At 35.7% G+C, this 25,670-nt stretch overlaps 1 protein-coding gene across 4 annotated transcripts in view; it reads right to left on the minus strand.

Moving 5' to 3' along the window:
• The window catches only part of rab27b (RAB27B, member RAS oncogene family), a 66,624-nt gene that overhangs the window by 6,824 nt on the left and 34,130 nt on the right, over positions 1-25,670 (minus strand). For all 4 annotated transcript variants that reach the window (XM_088911576.1, XM_088911578.1, XM_088911577.1 and 1 more), the window contains exons 2-5: positions 10,193-10,364; positions 4,842-4,927; positions 3,361-3,464; positions 234-357 (exon numbers count right to left, since the gene is read on the minus strand). In XM_088911576.1, the coding sequence (XP_088767702.1) occupies positions 234-357; positions 3,361-3,464; positions 4,842-4,927; positions 10,193-10,345 (467 nt within the window). In that variant the 5' untranslated portion in view covers positions 10,346-10,364. The remainder of the gene's footprint in view (positions 1-233; positions 358-3,360; positions 3,465-4,841; positions 4,928-10,192; positions 10,365-25,670) is intronic.

A 25,670-nucleotide genomic window follows, 5' to 3' on the forward strand; every position in this document is an offset into this window, starting at 1 on the left:
TATTTAATTCTCTTTGGGGGGGGGGAAATCTGCATGTACTGTACGTGCAAAATACTTACACTTAAAAGAATATTTTGAGTATGTTTTCATTTAAATAAAAACCTTATGATATCAGCAGGAATAAGAAGAAGTTGAAAATGTGTCTAAAGATTACAATCTTCAAGGTCTCACAAAATGTACAGATAGCTGATTTAACGTTGTGGTACATTTACTTTGCATTTGATCGTACTTACCCATATTTTTCAGCTAGCTCTTTTGCTTGCTTCTCCTGCACCTCTCTCTGATCAGATAAGTCAGATTTGTTACCAACTAATACTATATCTGGGTTTTCACAATATGCATTGGCCTGGAGCTGGCCTGAAAAAAAACAACAACAAATGAAATACAGCATTAAAGTGTTCCTTTTAAGTGACAGATTCGATTGCAAAATGAATTAGTGCAGATTGTGCAATTCATGTGATCCACAAATATCATATGGTACCTACCACACACAAAAAAGAAATACCTGAACTATTTTCAGTTTACAGTACAGTTCTTACTTGGAGACCAGCTCAAAAGAGGCTTTTATTTTGGTTCATGTGGTTACAGTGTTTTGAGTTCCCTGCACTGTGAAAATAAAGGCACTGAGGTGTTTTTTTTAAGCTGTGTATTGGTACTCGTGTTAACCTGGATCCACGTAGTTTAAACGATCCTGTTACAACACGACCATAGGTCTGGCACAATGTATTTAAAATGTTTTTAAAAAGCTATGTAAAGTCGTGAATTTCATAATTACTCTCAATTACAAGATTGCATGGAAAAACCCTTCCAAAAAACATGGTATGGCAACACAAGGAGAACAATTACCATTACTAATAGGATCTCCTCTCCAAAAAAATCAGAAGAGTTAGAAATGAGAGGTGGCCAATCAGTAATCCGCTGGCTATGTGAGGATTACCGAACACCGAGCTGACAGGAGCATGGTTGCACAGTGTTGCACTGAATTTTTTTTTTTGCTTGCTTGCTTGATTCAAATTTTCACAACAGCCAACCCAATATTTGAGTAGTGAGTGCTATTAAATGATGTTTCCATTCAATGTCTTAATGTATTTCCCGTATTTGGTGTTCGTTTCAAGCCTTTTTCAAGGCTGGTAGATGATGTTTTTGCATTCCTTCCTTTGAAAATTCTCACAAAGTGTTCTCTCGCATTGGCAGGTTCCTGCCTCACTCTTCTGAGACCAAAAATGAGGCAGTGATTTGGAGAATGGCGAATGGCGGCTGAAGGAGCAGGGTAAAACACAAGCATTTAAAGGTGAAATGTTTCCAAAAAATGTAGCTTATTGTGATTAGGCCATTCTTAGACAACACATTCATCAGATAGCATGATTCAGTTTCTTTTTAAAAAGAACTTTTTGCTCTGTATGTGTAGAATATACATGTTAATAGGAAGGCTCATCAAAATGTAAAACTACACAAATAAATGGATACAAACTAGCCTGCAGGGAAAAACGTCGTAAAAGCCCACTTCCAGTGGTCAATAATCAAATTTTTGAGGTGTCCAAAACCTTCTAGCACCAAACATATAGAAATATGCTACTTATAATACAATGGATCTGAGGTCATGATGGGACAAGGGTTTCAACATGAAACTGAAACCATAAAATCAAAAGAGTAAATGAAATGTCTATGTTAACATAACACAAACTAATCTCTCTGAATTAACAAAAAAAGGTTTTACATATTTCCTCTATTTGTTTAAAATAAAAGGCTACATATCCCACTGTAAACACCAGTGAGAGGGCATCAGTGGTTTGTAACACTTTCACAGAAGAGGTGAAGGCTTCTTTTTAAAGCATTTCTGAATATTATACCTTAAAGCAGATTTTAACAGTGAGATGTCACTAAACACTTAATAACTGAGAAACTGATCTGTTGCATTTTTCTCTGTTAACCGTTTCCAGATTGTTTTCAGTGCCAGTCTTTTCAATGGGGAAAGTGTCTTGGTGCTAGCCATGTAAGATATGGAATTTCTTCATGTGTTTATGCAGGCCAATAGCTGAACAATTTTATATGAATCAAGCTGTGAGCTTCACACAAAGGAGACATACACCCTGTTCATTTTCTGATTACTTAGTGTTTTTGGATAGTACTGTGATGGTGCTGCAAAATGTATATATTATATATAAAACAGAATAGGAATACAATGTTTATTCCACATCAACAGATGTTTAAAAATTGGTAGCCAATAAACAGTTCTACTACTTACAGTATATTGTGGGAAGAAAACCCAGCATTAGGAAATTTCAACCTATAACTGTGTCTAAACTTCACAGTATCAAATGTTGCTTCATGGTCATAACTACATTTCTAAAGGTCCAGATAAATCATGTGACTGACTGCATCACTCAGTGGTGACCAATACAAGATCCACTGGTATATCGAATAAGAAATCTGAACAAAGTTTGACATATAGTATAAATGGTAGCTTTTATTTATAAAGAATTTGACTACATATAAAATGTGACTTGGAATTAAAGTATTTTTAAAAATGAAATAAATTGAATCATTATGAGGCGCAAGACAGGGAGTCCTCTCTTCCCTCTAACAGTACCAAGTGAAAAGGTTTTGACGGATTCAAAGATGTCAAGCTTGTACAGTAGTTCACCATCAGTAAAAGGTGGGGGAACAATTAATACATAAATATATAATTAAAAGAATTTCTCTTTATAGCACAACCATATTTTGGGGATTGGTACTACTGCATTCCTTTGTTTTGTCAAAATTCCATGTTTCAATGTGTAGGAATGCAAAATGTGTTTATTTCACCAAAGAGCTTGAGTTTCACATAGTGTAGGTGAGCTGCTACTTTCAACTTAGATGTTGCATATTTCAATATGTGTTTTCTAATGTCTCATTTTAAATATTTCGTGCTGTTGAATAAGAAACAAACTCATTAAAATGTATTTTTGTACCATGGGATTTGCATATTTTTCAAATGTTCCCATTTCCTGCATTTGATTTCAAAGACAAATCTTCTAAATTCTTTAATGATCAGGGCTGAAGCTAGTAGGGTTGCAGTAATAGCTGCAGCCACTGAGGAAAATGTAATAATATTTTTTATAGTTCAGTTCTTATTAAGAGATTTTCCTTGCTGACATGAGATAAACATAATGACTTGAGACAAATTCAAGTACAATGAAACAATACTTGTGCACCTTCAGAAAAGTCATCTTTTTATTACTTCTAGTTTACTGTGTTGGACATTATGATGTCCAATAATTTGTCCACAACCCACCAGGGAATGCAAGCCTTTTGAAATTCACCAGTATGAATCAAAGTACTTGATGTAACTAGTACAACTGTAACACATGAAGAACTTACTCATCCAGTTCCTGACATTCAAGAAGCTCTGCTGGCTGGTGAGATCAAACATTAATAAAAACCCCATGGCATCTCTGAAAAAGGCTGTGGTGAGGCTCCTGAACCTGAAAAAACAGCAAAGTGATTGAAGCAGTTGCTATTTTCACAGTCCCTGAGTCAGAACAGCCTTAGGTTTTCCAAAACCAGATCCCAGTTGTCTCAGTGAAGGTTTTAGAATTGGAAGATCATGTTTGGGAATAACTGACTCCTGTTATGAACGGTTTACTTTTTGAACGCTGAAAGAAGCATGGATTAGTTATAGACGCAGAACTTATTCAAAATATACAGAAGATACAGATATATAATCATGCAGAACATTTTATTTTTATGCTCATGGAATATTCATGTTTTGACTACCTGGTTGTCATCAGGCTTAAAGATCACTACAAGTCACCAAGTATAAACAAACCTTACCCATGGATTGAAGGCTGGATACTCTGTAAAGGGATGAGGGGCACAGAGGTTTCATTGGAAACATTTGCAGACTACAACACACAGTTACTTTATACTACTACTATAACTATACTATATCTAAAAAGACTGATACCTTCACAGTTCTAGAAGTAGATATATATGTTCTATATCACAGTAGGTCTGTATCTACAGCAATTAATAACTTTACAGAAAAACATCCATTTATGATTTGTTTAGAAATCAGACTGTCCTAAATGCTGTCAGTCTCAAGATGTTAAAGCTGACAGCATTTGAAATGCTATACTGTTGCTAAATGTCTGCAAGAAAAAGTGTTACAGAGTGTCTCATAGTGTAAAAATAGCGCAAGTACTATTTTCAGATCGAGTACTGTGATGAAATTAAATATAGATTTGTAAAACTAAAGACAACAAAAAATCAAATATAGGCACAATGCATCTCCAGCTCTTGGGGCCCATTACAGGCAGAAGCTGAGGCATATTTATGGAACTGTAAGGAAAGATAGACATGACTTGGAACAGTTGACATTGCTCTGTTTGTTTGTGAAAGGTAAAATTTTCAACAAGATGATTTGATTTGTCATTGATGAACAGGTTTGTTTAGTGGGAGACTAAAGAGAAATTATGAGTTTATAACTCATAAGGCACTAGTGCCCCCCTCACACTGCCACACTCTACCCATGTTTAACACTAACCATGTGCTCACCCACTATTACACAGGTCATCTTAGCACTTCCACAGTGCACTTTGAACAAGCAGGTTCAAAGGTCACAGAGGCAAGCATACAATGCACAGACACAAATAAACCAAGAATCTTGTCGTCTTTAAAACCTGTTATTAACATGATGCAGATTAACATTGAAGTCGAGTTTGAGTTAAACCTTTCCTAAACAGCTGAATCTTGATCTATTTTACTATTTCTGTATCTCATGCCTGACAAGCATACTAAATTAACCCGTTAGACTGTCACTTGTATTTAATCAAAATACAAAGATCCATTGAGATGCATACCTTTCTTGTCCCGCTGTGTCCCAGAGCTGAAGGTGAACTTTAAAGGTTTTCCCAGTCGTGCCATTTGGCCCTGAAGTACTGTACACCTGTGAAAAGCCGACACCTGTATTCAAAAACTGGAAAAACTAACAGTTCTTATACCAACATTTGCTAGAAAGTGCCGATTACATGCTGCATGAGCAAAATCAATATGGGTGATATACTGGCAATATAATGACAACATTATCAGAATAAACCTTATCTGAGATTTCATAAATACCCAGTTGCGGTCTCTTTTTTACCATTCTTATTAAAAGTCTCATAAGGAAGGAGTGAGGAAATTAATTAAAATATTATTTCTATTATTTTTTGGGTTTACACTTATAACCAAAGTGACCGACGTCGTGGTCAAAACAGCACGGCAGTGCCTATTCTATTATTCTATCTCTGCAGGCTCAAGACGTTTGGCATGCCAATACATATCCAGGACAGCTTCTAAGGGTGCACTATTGAGAGTATCCTGATTGGCTGCATCACTGCCTGGTATGGGAGCTCCTCCACCTGGGATTGCAAAGTACTGCAGAGGGTGGTGAAGTCAGCACAGCTCATTACCGGCTGTGAGCTACCAAACATCCAGGATATCTACTCAGCTAGATGTCTTAAGAAGGCCAGGTCTATTCTCAAGGACCCCAGTCATCCAAGTCATAAACTGTTCTCTCTCCTACTTTCAGTCAAAGTCCAATAGATAATGGAACAGCTTCTACCTCCAGGCAATAAGACTGCTGAACAGCCAAGCTGCAGTCACCTTCAGCAACCACCCTAATGGTCTTTCTTAAATGGTCAGGTTACATACAGTTTTCCACTGTATACTGCACTATTTGGACATAATGTATTGATTGCATACACCCTGGATATGTAGTAGTTCTATTTATATTGGGTTTTTTAATTCAATTTTTATTGCACTATTATTATGTAACTTTATTCTGTAACTTTTAGTTTTCTGATTTTTATTTCCCCCTGGTGAGCTCGCAAAAAAAAAAGACATTTCATTGCCAGCAATTACTGCTGCACACTGTACTGTTGTGTATTTGATAAATAAACTAAATAAACTTTGATTGATTATATTTGTACCCATTTACACTCCTGGGCACCTTACTGAATAAAAAAGAAAAATACCTTGCCTGAGGGTACAACAGCAGTTTCCTCCTGGTATTTGAACACATTACTGTCCAGTTACCAGAGCCAAGAGCTCTAAGCACTAGTCCACATACACACGACACTTTGTATCCTTCTTACTGTAATCTGAAGATAAGGAGTACTGCATGAATACACGCATGAGGACCTTAGGATTAATGATCAAAAACTTTATGGCACCCCCTTTAATTTAGGTTGAAAATCATATTTTACCAACGGTGTACTCTTTTTAAGAATAAATCATATGCAATGAGTAAACTTAAATAAAGATTTTATCTAAAAAAACATTGAATACATTAAACTTGTAGGAAACTGTATGGCCCCTGGCTTTCTGTACTATAAGATGAAATACACTATATTAGCTTCTGAAAGAAGCCATGTGGAAAGCATACTAACTATTTAACACTATACCGTAGTTCTGCATATGAGAAAACTAGTTAACTGTCCATTACACTTTTGACAGTTGTCATACAGTATGTGAAATAAAAGCATTAAGTATAAAATTTAAAGGATTACTAATCTGTTCCTAAAACATTAAGAAAAGTTAGCTAAAACCTGTATTAACTTACAGTATTAACACACATCCTCACTAGGGGGTAAAGCACAGCAACAGATATACAGACTGTTACTTTGCATTTCCATTTCAGGTACGACAATGACCCAGTCACAGTAATGACTGCATTAAACAGACCTAGAGAAATATAAACTCAGATCAAGGTTATACGTAGGCCAAGTTTAGCCTTATGCAAATTACTTTTGAGTGGGGGAGATGTGTCACCACAGGAGCTGCAAATGAGCAATTCAAGGTTAATTCCACTTTAAAAAGTAAAAAAAAGATAATAAAAATGTTATGGTTGTGAAACCTTCTTTGACACATGCTGACATTTTGAAAAAGTTAACAAAATGAAGATGAATCCACTCCGGAAATGCTTTTATTTAAAAAAATACCTTGCTTTGGTATAGAATTCACCCCCTGATCATACAGTGAAATCTCTTCTTTGCGGAACAGCTGCATTCTCAGCTTGACATAATTATCAGAGGAGCATTATTCAATAGTTTTAGGATTCTAAGTATACTGTAGGTACTGTACTTACAGTAAAAATCTAAAAATCAATCTCTCATCTATGACAATATATTTTACATAATGGTCTGTAACAGTTTACTTTTAATATTATTTTGTTTTTTTTTATGTAATTGCCATTACTACAAATACTTTAAATGAGCACAGAGCAGTAATACAGAACCTGCTTAAATTTAATAAGAAGATGGAAGAGTTAGATGGTAAAATAAGTCAACTGATAACTTTAAACAATTGTCCCCTATGACAAACATGATCAGACTAGACCTCGCTATCAGTTCACATAAGAAGCAGCATTCCACCATGATACGAGATAAAATTCAGAAGGGTGGTTTGATGGCATCTGAGGAAAGACTAAAGGTAATCTGATGTTGTAGAAAGAGTTCAATTGCAGGTCCTTCTAACAACTTGGCTTTTATTTGTAATTACTTTTCATAATATTTGAGCTTTTTTTCCCCAATTAGAGGATATGTACTGCATAATAAAGGTAGAATAAATTCTGATTTAATTTTCAGCTGTTAGGCCACAGAATGTGTAACTTTGGAAAGGATGTGAAGACTTTTAATTTATAGGCATTGTATGTAGGTGAGCAGATCTAATCTAATAAATCTAATAAACGTTGTATATTGTCTACTGTCAATATACTAAAGAGTTAATGTTGATTTTACTTCTGAAAGATGTGGACATACATTTTCACACGACACTTAGCACTTGAAGCATTTAAAGAAAACTTAAAAAACCAATCTTAAAATAACTCAAACTTACAGTAAATGCTTAAGCAGAAAGGAGAAATTGCTAAACAACTGGATCTTGATGAACAGTGATCTGTTACAACAAGTAGGAAATAAAGGATACACAATGGCAATGTGTATTTAAATCTCATTGTTTTAACAGCTATCAGTATTAATTCAAAATTTAAACCATTTACAAATATGAGATTGTCACTGAAAAACTAAAGAGATAAGTCATTTTTTTTCTCATTTTCCATGTTAAATATCAACTCATTTACTGTATTTGTGTAAAAGAAATATGTTTACAGTATATCCTGCTGTAGAACATAAATCATGTAGTTACAGCACAGTTTGAAAATCTAAGAACTCACCTTTAAAACAATGACAACAAACATCATAATCTTGCTAATCCTAGAATCTTTTAGCCCATTTCAAATACTCCAGAGCTAGAACATCTTCAGCATACCCACTTTATAAATTGGTGTACTGTGTGTATTTTTGGAAAGAGGGGAGTTATCTGCAAATGCCATTTATAAATTTCATCTTAGTAGAATTCAATCAGAATTTCGGCTTTTTTGCTTTCAAGATAAAATACACCCCTTTGTTTAGGGACCAGTTTCACTGCCTTCTATGATTAAATTATGGTTGATAAATGTAACCACAGCAAGCTTATTAATCTATTTAAATGAAACAAAAAACAGAAGTGAAAAATACAGCCAAAAAAAGGGACCTACAGTATTTGCAGTTTGGCAACTGCTGAACTGTTCCAAGGCAAGGCATGCTTTATGGATCCAAGTAGAGGGACATTTGTACAGTCAATGAGTGAGTCAATAAACAATGCAATCAATGCAAGGACAGCAGATATCTGTGGTAAGAATGTATCAATTGTACAGTCTAATAAAGAAATATAAGGAGTGTGTAGTAATTTGCCTTGACTTATTTGAATCCTTACTTTCTAATATCTTGCCCATATTAAAGCTTTCTGTAGAAGCATTTCCTGCATTAGCATTTGTGACATACATCCTGCCTTTGCCTTCCTATTACTGAGTACAATTTAATAACGGAATGGCACAAAGTGCAAACACAAATGAAACAGGCATAAAACAAATTTACATAGGAATAATGCACTACCTTCTAAAAGCAGTTATATAAACTCTTAGTGAAAACTTAAAGACAAACTGGATTATTTATGTGAAAGACTTACTTTAGCTCAGCAATTTTAGAATTCAGATTAGATATGAGAAGCAATGTAGTTGAGGAATGCTTCTGCATGCATTTTATACTTAGCAGGAATATACTTAAGTCTTGTTTTGCTTTTTATTTTTCCTTCAAAAGAATGTGCTCTAATTGTCAATGCCCTCTCAGTGGCTTTTGGGCTGAAACAAAAAGTAGGTCATTTAGACCACAAGAAAGGAGGGTTAGATTTAAAATCAAATATTTTAAAGATGTATTCATTGGACATTGCCAAGACTGTAAATTATACAACATTATGTTCCTGAGAAATGCCCAAAATAGCTCACTATCAGCACCTTTCTCTTGACACACTGATGTGGTATGAACATGTAATATTTTTTCGAAAGAGGAAGTGATTAAATCCTCAAATTAATAACCAGCAAAATCTTAGCCATAAAGATTACTTTGATTCAAGTGTATTATTACCTAAAAATGTTGAAATGAAAAACATTATCTTATGCCCCAAACCCTTTCTTAAATTCACAGTTTAGTACCAATATTTCTTTTTGTATCTACTGTATCCATCCATTTTCTAACCTCTTTAGCGAGGTGAATTTTCCCAGAAGCCAATCAACCTACCAGGCTTTGGACTGTGGGAGGAAACTGGAGCACCCAGAGGCAGCTCACACAAACACAGGGAGAATATATAAACTCCACACAAGGCAAGGCAGCAATGCTAATCACTGCACCACCATGCTTCTCATATCTGTATCTTTAAAATATAAATTTCACATCACATCGTTTTGAGAATGTTCAAAGTGTTGTAGAGTGGGCTTTAAAATATTCAACGAGTATCCTGATACTGAATCATGGAAACTGATTTCTATGTCTTTTAAGGATGGTTTTCAAATTTACATTAGCCCTTGGCCTTGCTTTAGTACAGTACATCACTACGGTCTGCATTTATACAGTAGGTGTCGGATTACTTGGCTCCCTTGGTTTTTCTGTGCTTCTGAGAGGTTTATGACCTGTGGAAAATGTTATGTAATTGTATACAGTTTACAAAAAGGAAGGGTAATATGGTTGAGGCGTAGTTTCTAATGAACAATCTCCTCGTTAATATAAAATGCAGAATTCAGGATAACTTGGATATCTTTAAAACAATAAAAGGAAATAAGAAAAGGAGATATACCTACCACCCTCTTTTCCCTGAAGTCGATTCCCACTGTGGTAATGAACCTGGGGTTGAATTTATTGTCGGTGTATCTATACAGGAAGGTGGTCTTTCCAACTCCTGAGTCTCCCAGAGCTAGGAGCTTGATGAGATAATCATAGTCCCCATCAGTCATAGTGCTGACTGTGCTGAACCTGTAAGACACACACACAAAACATAGGTCATGGGTGTTCCACAGAAAGTCTAAAGTGTGTTCCTTTTTAAATATTTGTGTTCATTTTACTTTGACATCACTCTAATCCTCAGTGGCATGCAACACTCTAAGGAACCCGAAGGGTGGGTATTTGCAGTCTGATGATAAACCTAACAGTAAGTTCAGGCAGCAAAACTCAATTCCATGGAAATCCAGTATTAAAACTTGCAATTGATAAATACTTCAGTATGATCAGCCCTTAACCAATGCTAAGCACCGGGTTACAGATGCTGTTTTGTGCGATTCCGCCCGATTCCTATTGAACTGCTATCTTAAGAACATAATGCCCAAACAAATAGCCCATTTGGTAGTTAGTAACTTATTCAAGGGTCTCATTCAGTACTGTCTTGAAAGATTCAAGGGTATCTTGTTCAACAACATGGCTTTGTAGTTAGATTCATATTCGCACAACTCTTTGAGCTAAAAATGGCCCCTATTCTGTTTTTAATGCACTTCCATGTATAGTATTTTCCCCAGTTTCAAGTTTCATCATTTATTCTTAAGTCCTGGACAAGCATAAGTTATGTCCACAGCATAAGTGTCACATTCTCATCGTACAGGAAAGCCCTGTTACACATGGACGAGGACAAGCCTTGTCCTGCTAGAATATGTTCACATCAGTATAAGCCTTCAAGCAGGGCAGCAAGTGAAGTCCTAAGACTTCATCTACTGTATGTAGCCCATGCAGTCAGTTTGACATTAATACTACATGTTTTGTCATGTCTAAACACACCTTCCTAGACCATCACTGTTGTATCAACTTATCAATCGGTCTTTGCCCACAACAATTAGCACGCTGTTGTGTAAAATTGTGCCACATTCATTGACGTCCAGTTGAGATAACTTAGACCAGCCAACAATTCACCAAAGGCACGGAGAAGATGTTATTCCATTGATAAGCAGGGCATTTTGGATCCTTTCTGTGTTTCTCTCTCTTTTAGCCATGCTGGATATTTAACAAACTAAATCGCCTTATCGTCTATGCCCAATTATCTCTCACTAATGAGGTGAGTTAGTGCTTGCTCACAAGTCAGCCTTGCTCAAGTATGTAACATTCACAAAAAATCATCCAAATTACAGGCAAGGAATCCTGCAAAGAACTACAGGAAAAAAACCTTTAATCAGTGTGCAAAATCTGTGTTTATTTTTATTTCTATTTTTTCTATCCTTTTTCTATGTCACGTCCTGCTTGCAGAGTTGCAGTTTGATTTTTTTAAATCTTTAATGTTTTAGAATTTTGACTTCTGCTTCCTGGGAATTATGAAAAATAAATTGTCCTCACCAGTGTATGCACTGATTGATAAAATCCTCCTTTTATCTTGATCTTTTCTGCCTCTGACAGAAACGTTTTGCCTCTTCTTTCTTTGATGAAAAGAATCATACAACTATAACCACGTTAATTAAATTCATCTAATATTTGTATATCAAGGTACACCAATACGTACAACTCTTTGGTGTAAAGATAAAAGAAAACCAAATTAGATTTTGTTTTCAAATTTAATAGAAATGAAAGACTTTAAATACATTATAATTTTGTAAAGCCAACCAGTCTTTTCCTATTAACCTGGACATTCATCAAAGCACTGAAAATATCGAGCCTCCAGCCTCATCTAGTATAAATAAGCCATAATGTACAAAAGTCTATAGTTATAAAAGTCACATGAAAACATTGCAAACATGAAGAGCCCTGACCTAATCTTGCCTTTGAACAGGCCTAGGCTGAACCACCGCTGCTGATATCTTGCAAGAAAAATCTACAGCAGCTTTGCCATGACACCTGAGCTACAGTGCTGCAATTTAACCTCCCTGCCTTCCATATGTGCATTTTAAACAGAGTTGGATGAGCTCCTTGGCTTTTTCATCTTACCTGTTATAACAGAAATATATGAAGCAAAAATAAATTGCTTGTGAAGTATGTGAAGTATTATTTAGAACTGGGTTCTGCAAATGGTACCACGTCCTTCTGTTTAAAAAATAATCTCTCTGTGCATGACACATAGATCCCAGTCTTTACTTTATTAAAATTACATTTTTGGCTTTAAATCAACGACTGACTTAACTGATTACACATTCACCCTAGAACTCACTTTAAGATGAATATTTTAGCTAAATACAGCAGAGATTGTTCTATAAAACAAACTTTCTATGTTAGGAAGTGGCTATGGTAATCTTATTCACAAAAACAATAATGAGGCCTACTGCCTTGCACGCATGCCCACACTCTGTCATATGGAGGAAGCATCTTCAGGCAAAATGATCATTGTCAGTTCTTCTGAATGTTGGTCTTTCCTCTAACTCCATCTAATGAGAAAGCATATGTCGGCGACTTTCCTTACTAAAATTAAGCACCAAGCTTCATTTCAGAGAGGGGAGAGAGGCCCCCCGTTTCAGAGCATAATTGATAAGAGCTGAAATCATGTATTGTTACATTTTCATTTATTCTATAAATAATTCTAAAGTTATTATATTCTAATATATTCTAAAGTAGATGGCTTGCTGTATCGAAATAGCAGGCATTGTTTTATAACCCAAAAAACACAGAACAACTGAACTTGAATACTGAATGTAATTGTATTAAGGATTAACTGGAGAATACTGGTTGGCTTGAAACATGAAGAAATCGCTGGGACTGGAGAAGTACAACTTCAACCAATGAGGAACAAGGGAATGTTGGGATAACCTACTTTCTTGCTAGTTCAACATTTTAGCTAGTTTTTATGAAAAGTGTGTAGTTTCTGCCCTGTTATCTTCTGTTTTTATATTAGCAGGTTGACAAGCCAGGAGAGTCTCTGCAGTCCAAAGGCTATTCACTTTCTGCAATTGTATGCTACACAACCACTATGTCTGAAATCAGGCTCCAAACGTTATGTTATATTAAAGTTGAGGAAGTTAACCTACTAATGACTGCAATTATTTGCATATATTCCTGTTTCTGTGCATGCATGATATAAATACTTCTATTATGTTTGCAGAAGTTAAATTGCTAATGACTGCAATTGTTTGCATGTATTCCTATTTCTGTACATCCATGATATAAATACTTCTATTATGTTTGCAGAAGTTAAATTGCTAATGACTGCAATTGTTTGCACGTATTCCTATTTCTGTACATTGATGATATAGATACTTTAAAGCCCATAATGATTCCACCAGTAAAGGCATGTTTGCACATTCACTAATCCCAATAGTCCAGACACTGGTGGTTCAGATTCTGTTTGTGTCAAGCAGAGGGGAACATTTGGATGAACACTGTTGTGGCTGGTTTACGATGGCCAGCTTATTCTCAATTTACCACACCACAGTGTGCCCCTCTGGTTTGCCTGGAGGTCATGAGTTTGTAGCATAGTCATAGAGAGATGCATTTGTCTTCCCCTTCATTGCACTAGTTTTCTATGTTGGTGCTTTGAGCTAACAATATGAAGCCTGCCTATTGCACGTTTTGGAGATTGTGTGCATACCTCTTGTCATCTGTTCTATTAGAAGGATTGTGGCAGTAAGTCATCCTGATTAGGAATTACTTCAAACAAGTGGAACACAAAAACATTAGAAATTTATTTCATGAACTGCTTATTAATTATAGGAGCTTTTTAAAGGCTGTAATGAGAAGAGAATGAAACTAAGCAAGGCTGTTGAGCAGCATTAAAATTGTATGGGCTGGGAACAGGGCAATTATGTTTGGTGTGAAGGGATAAGATAAGAAAAATGGAATAAGGAAGGTTGTACTTCTTCCTCCACAAGATAAATAAAAATAGGGAGGATTCGCTACTAGTGAGACAACATCTGTTAAAAACAAAATCTACCATCTAGGATTATGTGAAATCAGCTAATATTAATTAGATTTCTCTAGGATTTAACCGTTTTGTTGTCACAAAGAATGTGTGCGTGTTTGTTTTACAAGAACCTTGTGCACTGACCCTGCTCAACTGGAGGCATGCTTTGTCTAAGTTTCATAGCAATACATTTTATATTTAGAAACTGACACATGGTTTAAATTCCTTCGGCACAGCATTGCCACCAGAAGGCAAAGTTCTTTCTCATGTAAAAATATCACATTTCTTAAAAATCCTAAGTGTCAAAATCAGCTACAGAAGAAATACAAAATAATTATCCCTCTATAGCAGGTCTCCCACTGTACTTAAACCCATGTATCTGACAAGTGTGGGGTTAGAAAAATGAAAGACTGAAAGTAATTAAACTGCAGTGTTTGACGCACGATCTGGATTCTACTGGATATAACATTTTCAATAACCTCAGCTCACATAAAAGGTGATATTGTGAGTATGTTACAATTTAATTGTATGCAGATTTTAATTATAAGAAATCTTTGACTGGCTTAACTACCTTAATTACATGTATTTGAAAGTTTTGTATTTGATCTTCTAGAATTAAGAAAATGTTCTTTCAGTACACTACTACACCAATTCGTAATGGCTAATCTTGTTTAACATTTAGCGCTTAAAGAACTTAACAGTGAACAGAAAATCGTCATCAAAATGCTCACAGAATACTACAAAGGAGCTAAAAAGCTCGTAGATAGCTCAACACATTGTTGCAACTCTACACTGGATTCTTATAATGCTGCCCGGACCTGCATGTCCAGGAGCTACAGGCATGTACCTGCAAGTTCCAAAGACTAGCTTCAGCCTCAGCACATTTCCATTCCTTTCTCCATCCACCCACCTGTTATCAGACAGTGGCGTACTCTTGGTAAGGACTGTGGGAACCCAATTCCATTCTGGAAGAACAGGGTTTAAGGAGAGACCTGGGCGGGGGGCTAGTCTAATGCTGGTCATAAACACAAAGGCACATGGACAATTTAGGCTACACCAAGTAGTCTAGGCAGTGTGTCTTTAAAAGATGGATGGAAAGTGTGCAACTGGAAAAAAATAAGTAGACAAGAGGAGAACATAAAAACTTCTCAAAGTAGGAAGCCAAGCCTGGAAATGAGCCCAGGATGGAAAAGATGGGAGACAGCAGTGTAACTGGCCCTGCTATCATGTCATGTGTTCTCTAAGATGTATAATTTAGAGGAGAGATGTCCAACACAGATAAACCACAAATAAAAGCTTCAAAGTTCATTTTTTTTAAACAATGAGATGTATTCTAAATCTGATACAAGAATACAATTGTGATTTGGTGGAGAGGTAGAGGAAACTGCTGCATTAAATATGTAAGAAACCATAGTAAACCAGGACATTTGCAAAAATATAAATTCTAAGGTTCTCAAGATAATAATTATAGATGCAAGCACATGAGAAACAAGTGAAAAGAAAACGGCTTTTTCAAGTTCAGGTTTCAGTGCACTATGTTGTCCGTTCATAAAATCACAAAACACGATGACATCAAGTTTTCAAAATCTACCATCTTCTACTGTGGTTCCCATTATTATGAAATCTAAGGGTTCTGATATAGTGGCCACTGTGTCAGCAAATAGACACGAGATTACAGTATAAAACTATACAGTACAATTTAGAATGGTTTTAAGCAATATATTATTGATTTCTCTTGCATTTTATTGTCGTTCCTGCTTCACTGAATTTATGAATAAATGTGGGCAGCAAATGATGACTTATACATAAAGCTATAAAATACCTAAAAGGAGAAAATAATGGAAATGCTTCAAATGTAATATTTTAAACCCTATAAAAATGCATTTTAAAATGAGTAAAGGAGTTAATGGAATATTTTCCACAAGTCTTTATCAATGTATCAAACATTGAAAAATAAGTCTCATCTGGTGCCTTAATTTAAGTATTTCAATGAACATACTACACTAGGAGATGCTTTACAACACCACAGTGAGTTGAAAACAAGGGACATGAAATTTAAGATCTGAGTTTATAGTCAATAGTAATAGAAAACTGAATACACCCTTTTGCATACACAGTTTTTTGTTCTACTAAACAGCTCAGCCTGACAGGGACATCTTGTAACAAACTGAATATTTCTGATGGCTGTTCAAGGATAACAAAGACTCTATGTTTTCTAAATCAGCTCCTTTAAATAGCAAAGGACAAATGACTTTTAGATCTAGTGCACAATGTGTGTAGAATATATATACAAACAGTACATTTTAAACATGTTTTTCTAGAAAATATTTTGAATATTTTAAACGTACCATCTTCGCATGATATGGCAATTAGTATACTTCCAACACAACAGTAAAGGTCTTAAAAATTCAAAATTCCACAGATATACAATTTACAATGAGGAATACAGCTACCTTACTACTAAGTCTCAGATTTCTGTCTTCACAGCAATTCTCAACTTCTACTATCAAAGGGTAGAAAATGAGTTTTTTTTATCAGTTCATAATTGTATTCTTTTTTAAGCGATTGTGCTTTAAGTTCCATGCTCATTTTACAAAGGTATCTTTTTTCCTCTCTCAATATAACAACACTTGCATAAGATCACTCTTGTCCTTAACCAATGGTGAAACCCTTGTTCATGATTGTATTTCAATCAAGAACAGACTACTACAATACTCTGTTTGATGGTGCACTGGGTCAGGTTCTTACAAATGTACATGCCCACAACTATGCTTTCTGCGTATTATCAAATTCTAGTTTTCACCAGCATATAACATCTCTGCCTCTTTCCAGTAGCTAGCAGTTAAACGTAGTACAGATTACAAGATTCTACAGATGACATACAGGATTATGAATAGTTCTGTGCCTGTGTACTATATTTAAGAAATCTATTGGAGGTGTTACAGTCTTGCAACGTTTACATCCACAGATTCTAATCTTCTATGTTACCCGAAGACTGAATTATAATACTGGGGTATATAAGATTGGGCTTGCTGGGCTGTGGCTCTACAGCTGTGAAACTCCCATCCTTAAACCATAAGAGACTCCAACATGTGAAATGAGCTTAAATCCTGTTTAAAAACAGGATTTTTTAAAAATTTGACTTTTAATATATAAATCCTTTAGATAAAATGCAGTGTTCATATTATTTCTTTTCAGCCATATTCAATGCACTCTGATGTATTAAATATGATGGGAAGGTATGCAATTTTTTAGGTTTTATGCCAATTACATTTTTTAGTTTTATGTTGGCTAAGATGTCATTTCTGCTATAAGGGCAATCAGTGTCCTAACTACAAGATGTATTCAAGAAGGGCCTTTGATAAAAAAAACGGCCTCTTTGTATGCATGTTTGCTTGTGACCCAAGTACTTCATGCAATTTACATACTGTAACTTTATTAAAGTGGCATTCTTTATACAGGAGAAAATAATGTTTTTCTCAAATGCTGCGGAGTCAAAATAACTGTGACAGAAGATGTCGCCAGAACTACTAATGTGCCTGTTTTCAATATGAAGCAACCATCAAAGCCTGCCTACACCCACGTTAGCTAAAAGTTCACACTGGCAAACAAAACCAATTCATAACCTCAACCATCTGGTTAGCAGTAGTACAATGGGTAGTAAAGAAGCAGAGCCTGCTCCAGTTTTTACTTCATTTTTAGGTTAGACTCAGAACACTCCAATTAGCTTCTTGGAATCACATGGAAGGGCCACTAACCTTCCAATTACTGACAAAAAAGGAGAATATTTTTTAACCTCTAGATTTGTGTCTGGCAGGTCTGTGAAAATGCCTAATTTCCCTTTTAACACCAACTGAATATATTTGCTTATACTGTGCAATATTACAGATTTTACATAATGACTTTAGTAAGGAACTGATGTGAAGGCATTGAAATAAATCCTTATATCCGCATAAAACCATAATATGGGTCTAAAATGAGACAGCTGTTGAATTTTAGATAAAAAAAATATTTGTTATAAGTCCCTTGCAAATAAAGAATAATTTAAAAGCTATTTAGGTTTCTAAATGTAATATATTTGAAGTTGAGTTTCTTAATCTTTTGTACTTTTCTATGCACGATTAAACCAGAGAACGATTCTTAACAAAAACGTTTTCTCCTGAGCTACAATATGCTTTGTTTAAACTTGTTCCACATTTTTTGCCAAGTTCTGTGTTTCATCACTGTACTGACAGTGTTAAAATATAGATTGTAAAAGAGGGCGAGAATCATGAAGAACATATTGTGGAGAACGTGAATTCTAAATGTTAGCTCCATAAAATAAGCAAGCGCCTTTTTGCGCATTGCCTATAATCTTCTGATGTGTGTATATAAAAAAGGTGCAGTTAAACAGTGTGATTCCTATTCGGCAGTGTTTGAATTTGTATATCTGAAGGTGCTGAAACTCGATGTGAATTAGAGAGAGTGGATGAAAATTGTAGTGAAGGTACTGCACCTCTAACCCTGTCATGCACATAACATAAAAAAAGACTTTTCAACACACCACTGTCTGTAACATGCTAACAAACTAACTTTTTAATTAGTCATTTCAGATACCATAATCACAGATGTTGGACAACTTTTTTGTGAAACATTACCACTCTGACCTGTTATTGGATCCACCAGGTTTTAAAAACTGATTGTATGATCTTGATCTAAACTATACTGCATACTTCGTGGGATTCGGTACAGTGAACATGTAATCGAAGTGAAACCCAAGACAGTGTAGAATTCTCTCAAGGCAGAGGACATAGTCTTTGTTACAGCACAGTTCGGAGCTGTCTATGAAATGTTATTGTGTCGGCTCTGAACCTATACGTGACTGTGATCGTGAATTGTGTACATATACCAAAAGGTAATAAGGCTGACAAAAATATTTTATTTGAAGATAAACGTTCTGTCTTTTTCGTTATTACTGTAAAAGAAAGATTTACACATTCTTGATTTAAAAAAAAAGATATGAGCATACATGTAACACTAACAGGGCACTTCTTTGTTGAAATGAGTAGCCTCATCTAGCATTTGCCCAATTGAATGCACTCTATCCGCTCCATCTTTTTCTACTCATTGCTGAGGAAATATACTGTTGAATGTTTGACAATGCAAAATCCAACCCATATCAATCCTATTTAGTTCCCGGCAGTATTTGACTTCTTTCTTAGCTGTGTGTAAAACTCTGGCTGGGGTGCATATTTGCTCGGATTGATCACTGATGATATGTACTGAAGTGTCCAGCTTTCTCCAGCCTTAGCTTTCTCTAAAATAATAGCTGTGGCTGAATGTGCCTTGGGTTAAGCATATTCCACAATCTTTTTCCTGAGTGTCCTTCTCTGTTTTTTTACATCCAGAGCAGAGGTTACAGTGCATGTTACCCACTAATTAGCCACTTTCGTGTTTGACATTTTCTTTGGACTCAGGGAGACTACCTTTCAACGTCCCACAGCTAGGATTAATTTTCTTGATAATTAGCCATGTGTGCTATGTCTGGTCATATTCAAATATGCCAGTAGTCCAAGCAGTCACAGGTACCTGGGCTTTCTTACCCAGATTTCTATCACCCTTGCTTAATGAACCATTTAGCAATTCCCATTCATTTTCCACAGGACCCTTTTAGCAAGGGCACCTTCATTATTCACAACAACAACAGCAGCAGCAGCAGCACAACTCAAGTCTGCCTGCTGCTTAGGACTGTTTTCATCTCTAGTTTGTTTAGATTCATCGCAAACTGGTCTGTTAGTTTTACTGTAAAAAGCATACAGTACATGTATTTCACTGTCCATTTTTACATGAATGGGAAGGACTGCAAATTCACAATTTCAATTGATGTGATTTTAAAACTTTTTTTTACGCAAATGTGACGTCAGTGTATTGCTCTGCCCACTTGTAGGGAATTCTACAAACTGCAGCAAATCACAAGGCTCTTTGTTCCGTTTATTTTTTAATGCTTCAAGTCTTTTTTGAAACTGTAAACATGCCCGTTACATTTTGCATGTCACAAGGAGGTTCATGTGTTGTATTTGTAAAGGTCCCAGAGTGCAGACAGTCTAAAATGAAAAATAACCTCCACCACTTTGTATTTTGACTTTACGACAACTTGAGAAATTACTGAAAAGCAGGAGTATCTGCAACAATTTGTCATCCTCAAGAATTAATTTCACCTTTGTTATAAAACCCCAATGTTATTTTGGATAAACAGCAAACATTTATACGCTCTTAATCATACTCATCGACATCATTTAGTATTACTTTGGAGACATGATTAAAAATGGCTCTCTAGTTTAAAGGAATTATCAAGGTCTTTATTTTAGACCTTTAAGTCACATTAAAAGTGGTGCTGCAAAAAAGCCAGAAGAATAAATTATTTCACAGACCTGTGGCTAAGGCCCTTCTTCAGTTTATTTAAGATTATAGCAAATTTTCAGCAGTGTGTATTTTGTGTAAACATGTACCTGAAGTACTGTACAAGGCACACAAATGCACAAATGACAAGGAAAGGATATAGAATGGCAGCTCTTTAATGAATTTGGAGTACTTCTTCCGAGAAAAGGCTTTTTTACTGCCTGGGAGCCTGAGACATAATTTGTCTAATAAAGGAAATGATTTCAAATAGCTTGGGCAATTACAGATGACTGGTGGTTAACAGGCTGCTCATCAAAACACATTCAAAAGCAAACAATTTCTAGCTCATTTGTAATGAGCTAGAAATGCAGTGATATAAAGTGATTACAAGAGGGTCCTTCTTAAAGGGGTCTTAGAATGCATAACACTTAATGAGCCAATTACGCCATCATCACTCGCAATGTCCAAGATGGTTTCTCTAACTGGAAAAAAAAAACTACCACTTGATCAAACGTTAGTTACTATCCATCCATCTTCTAACTGCTTTATCCAGTATAGGCTTGAAAGAGAGACAGAGTCTATCCCAGCAAGAAGCGGAGGCAAGGCAGGATACACTCTGGACGGGACGCTAGTCCATCACAGAACGATGACACACACACCCACATACACCAGGGCTAGCTTTCCCATCAGTTAATTAACCTACCAGTACAGTACGTCTTTGGACAGTGCTAACAACTGCGCCACCATACTGCCCTAGCAGCTACTATAATATTAGAAATTTCTAGGAAATACCTGAATTATACAACTAATAATTATATGAAATCTTATAAAAACAGTTACAGAAAATGACCAAGCAAGGATGTGTACTAAATATCTATAATGTGATTTTTCTTAGAATTCATTGCTCTTAAATTGCACAAAATATTATTTTCCTAAAGAACAAGCTAATGTGGTTGTTAACTCCATATTCATTGGCTAACACAATCAAATTATCTGTACTGACATTAGACAATTAGGTCAGATTATTCTGATGCATATTTTTCCCACCAGTCCGTTTAACCAGAAAGTTTAATCTGCTTGTTACAGGTAGTGTAGAATACAAAGAAAATGCATTCTCCTTTCACAAACAATACATCTGCCCAATCTAAAATACAATACAGTGGCTTTCAAATGTTAACTCATTAACTCCACAAGGTAGAATATAACTCCCCTTTCATCTTGACACTTTTTGTCCCCCGCATTCACATATATTACAACAAAACAAAAGGGTCAGAGCAGAATCAACAATTTCCAAAAAATCCTGTATGAAGTTCTTCCTGAAGTTTCAGTGTCGACAAGATTCAAACAGTTTAAACAAATGTGTGAAGGCACTCCAGCAACAGTAGTTTTGTTTTTGTATGCTATTTGATGAAGACTTACACTACACATCAGGAAAAGGAGTATAATATTATATTCACTCTTTGCAGCGCTCTGTGTTCTTATACAAATCTTTGCTTCTCATGTTTAAAATATCGACTGCTCTACTCAGCTAAGGAAAGCATCCTAATAGGAATCCATTATTTACTAGAGCCAGATCACAGAACATGTACTGCATTAGCCTTCTGTGCTACTGTACTCTCATTCTTAAAATCATATCATGTGTACTGGTATATCACAGCTCCTGCAAAGAAAGACAAATATTGTCGAAGATACAAAGAGTGCTGCCTCACGATGGACTGGCCTCCTGTCCAAGGTATACCCTGCCTTGTGCCCACTGCTTGACAGGATAGACCCAGGCTCCCCCTCAACCCTGTTTTGGATAACACCGTCAGAAAATGGAAGGATGGATGGATGAGTGCATCATTTATATGAGATCTTGGAATCCCCACAGTGTTATTTCCTGTCATTTCGTACGACTGAATCTGCTTAGATTTTAACTGTAATGTCATTTAACCGCTCCCGTTTTGCAGGGAGGTCTATGTTGGTACTGTACGTGTGCTACATCAAATAATCCACGAAAGACAAAAAAAGAAGGCAATAATACAAATAATGCAGACAAAAATAAAACAAAAGGGCATACTATACGAACCAATTCTTCGACTATATTGAAATAATTTAGTATGACACTTCATGGGAAGGGCTTGTACTTACTTTTCCACCCGCCTGATTAACTCAGAACTGTCAGGGAGCCTTCACTCACTCTACAGGACGCTGCCCTACATTTGTATATCCACTAGCTCCCATTAGGCAGAAAGGTTAAGGGTGCTGAGAATCACAGCAAGAGATCAATACTACATAGTGTGCAACCTAGGGGTGGGCCGTGGAGGAGGGATTCGAGAAACCAGTTTGCATCCTGTTATGCCATTTGGAAAAGAAAATATTTTGTATTCCGAAAGCTGCAATCCCGTGTTTCGCTTCTAGCCAGGGAATCATCCGTTGCGCAGGCACTTCCATTAGTGGGTTGGTTTCAAAACGGAATCATTTCAACGTGCTCCTTTGTGCACTTTATGAATCCACATAACGTATAGCCAAAAATGTTGTTCGCTGAAATTTCGTAAATACTCATATAAGGCTTTCAAGTGATGTAGAAGTATTTGTTACATTTCTCTAGTTTTGAAACTGCTCATGTTAAAAAACCAGGCAGCCTAGGAACTAAGCAGATACCCATATACCAGATTAAATGGGAACAAAAAAAACACCATAGGAAAGAAGTACAGATTGTCCAATGTGTTTTTGTTTTAAATGATTAAAAAAATATTTTATATTGTAGTCATATTAGCACCACACAGAGAAAGGTTGCCCTAAATAATTAACAGCACTCCAGAAAACTTGAGGGTCACCATCATTCACACCTGCTTTGAAGTCCAACCAAAAACAAAAATCTATAATAACAGTCTACTCTTCGGAAGCGTCTGTGACCATATAGAGGGTCTTAAGGTTTTCTTGTTTTCCTGAGAACACACACAGACCAAACACCTTCAGTAGCAGCATGTTTCATCATGGTTAAGGTCAGAGAGCTCTATGAAGACTTGAACCCAATGGTCTTTGTTCTTTTGTGGTGAAATACCCCAAGAAAGTACCACAATAACTATAGTTGAAGTTTCCAGAGCCATGAAAGACTCAAGGCAGGGATGTTTTACACCTTCACAAGTTGGGGGATGGCTATTACATAAACTACAAAAAGCTAAATTTACTACCTTCCAAAATCCCATAGACAGCAGTGAAGCAAGAGGATTTACATGCTTGTAGATACAGTACCATTCTACTTTACCCTTAGATTATTTCCAAGTCATTCCTCCCATCAAAGTTTGTAGGGACTTGATTTTAAATGTGAAATGTGACTCACCATGCAGACTTTTATCTGTAATTCCAATTAATAATATGTTATTCCAATTAATTCCAGATTTAATATAGTTCTAATTCTGGTACCAACCACATTGAAGATATTCAATAAATATTAAATGTATCAGTGGAATCTATGTGAAAATGGGTTTCTTGCATAAACCAAGAGAGCTGCTTGACCAACATTATTTATTACATGTCCCATAACCCGGTTTTTAATAACTGTCGGCTAATTAGCTTAAAATATGATGAGTACCTATCTAGTAATCACAGCATTAACATTTGATGCAGTGTTGTTCCTGTTTATATCAAGATGTTTGCATGAATGCTCTTTAAATTCAAACTCGCTCTGTCTTGGGAACCATTACACCAATTAAATCTTAACTGATGTATTTCATGAGCAACCAAACCCGCTTCTGATTTGCAGTTCACCACAGTGGGACAACAGCATATTGTGGCCAAACTTTATAAGTATAATTTTATTGACAATACAGTTAGAAAATGGAAAAATGGGCTTCCTTTATGTAAGACAATAGCCGACCACCATTTTGTATGCAAATTGTAAACTGCCATTCTCCTAGAAACCAATTTACTTGAAACCTTGCAATTGTAATCCAGACTAAAACGAGTGGCACTTTTTATGCTCACAATGTGTCAGCACTTGGAGAAACATGCTTTTTATTGCTATTTTTCAACAAAAATGTTTAGTCAATGAACTCACAACCATAAAGGTATCTTTCTATTCTCCTCTTTATTTCCACATCATTCCTCCTGTCAAAGGAGATAGGGATTTGCTTACAATTATCATTACTATTGTTATTGTTGCAACAAAGGATTACTACACAACTTGTTGGCTGTCTTGACATTACTTGAAGCTTTGAGTCATTTTATCATACCATACTATACAAATGTCAATAAATGATGAAAATATTGATATACTTTATTTTTACCTAGGGTGATTCAGGCTCTTGTTGACTTTAGGACCATGACAGTATAAAACAAAATAATAATATACTGAACAAAGAAATGGCAATATCCCTTTCTCAAAGCTTTGTTGTGCTGTGGAGAGTCTTCACAAAACCTGTGCTGAAACAGCATACAGCAGCCCAAGAAATTTAGAAATATAAAGTAAACCCAGCCAAACACCAAAGCACGTATACAACTGTTATTAAAGAAGCCAACTTTATCAAGACAGACGACTTTATAAATACTTTGACAGGACAGGATTAACTGTCTCATAGTAATGCTGTGTCATGGTAGTGCAACGGAAAGATAAGTAATTGTTTTTTTAAGATGTAGTCTCTTCCCCCTTACTGTACTTGCAATTTGTTGAAAAAGTGAATTTGCTCTCCCCTGTTGCCACTGTCATTCAAGCTTTTTCATTTAGTAGATTTACAGTTTAAAAAAGTGATTATACAGACCAAGAACACAATAGAGTCCCTGGTTCTCAAATCTAAACTAGAACAGTAGTTTCTATAAAACCACCAGTAAAATTCCTAAACCTCATTTTGTCATGTACTGAATAAATTAATCAGCAAAAAGTGGTATTTTATATTCCATACCTAATATGGGCTGTTAAATAGACCTTAGTTTTTTGTTACACACAAACAGGCTACAGAAAATCAATATTCAAATTCCCAGAATCCATAGAAATGTGCTTGTTCTAAAACTATTCTAACCCTAAAACGTATACCTAGTTAGATACACAGGCATTTTTAGTTGTCAAGGTAAGCTAAATCACAGTGATGATTCTTGTTAAGAGGTAAAACACCAGATCC

This window comes from Atractosteus spatula, chromosome 3 (genome assembly GCF_055471065.1).
Source record: "Atractosteus spatula isolate fAtrSpa1 chromosome 3, fAtrSpa1.hap1, whole genome shotgun sequence".
Classification (NCBI taxonomy): Eukaryota; Metazoa; Chordata; class Actinopteri; order Semionotiformes; family Lepisosteidae; genus Atractosteus; species Atractosteus spatula.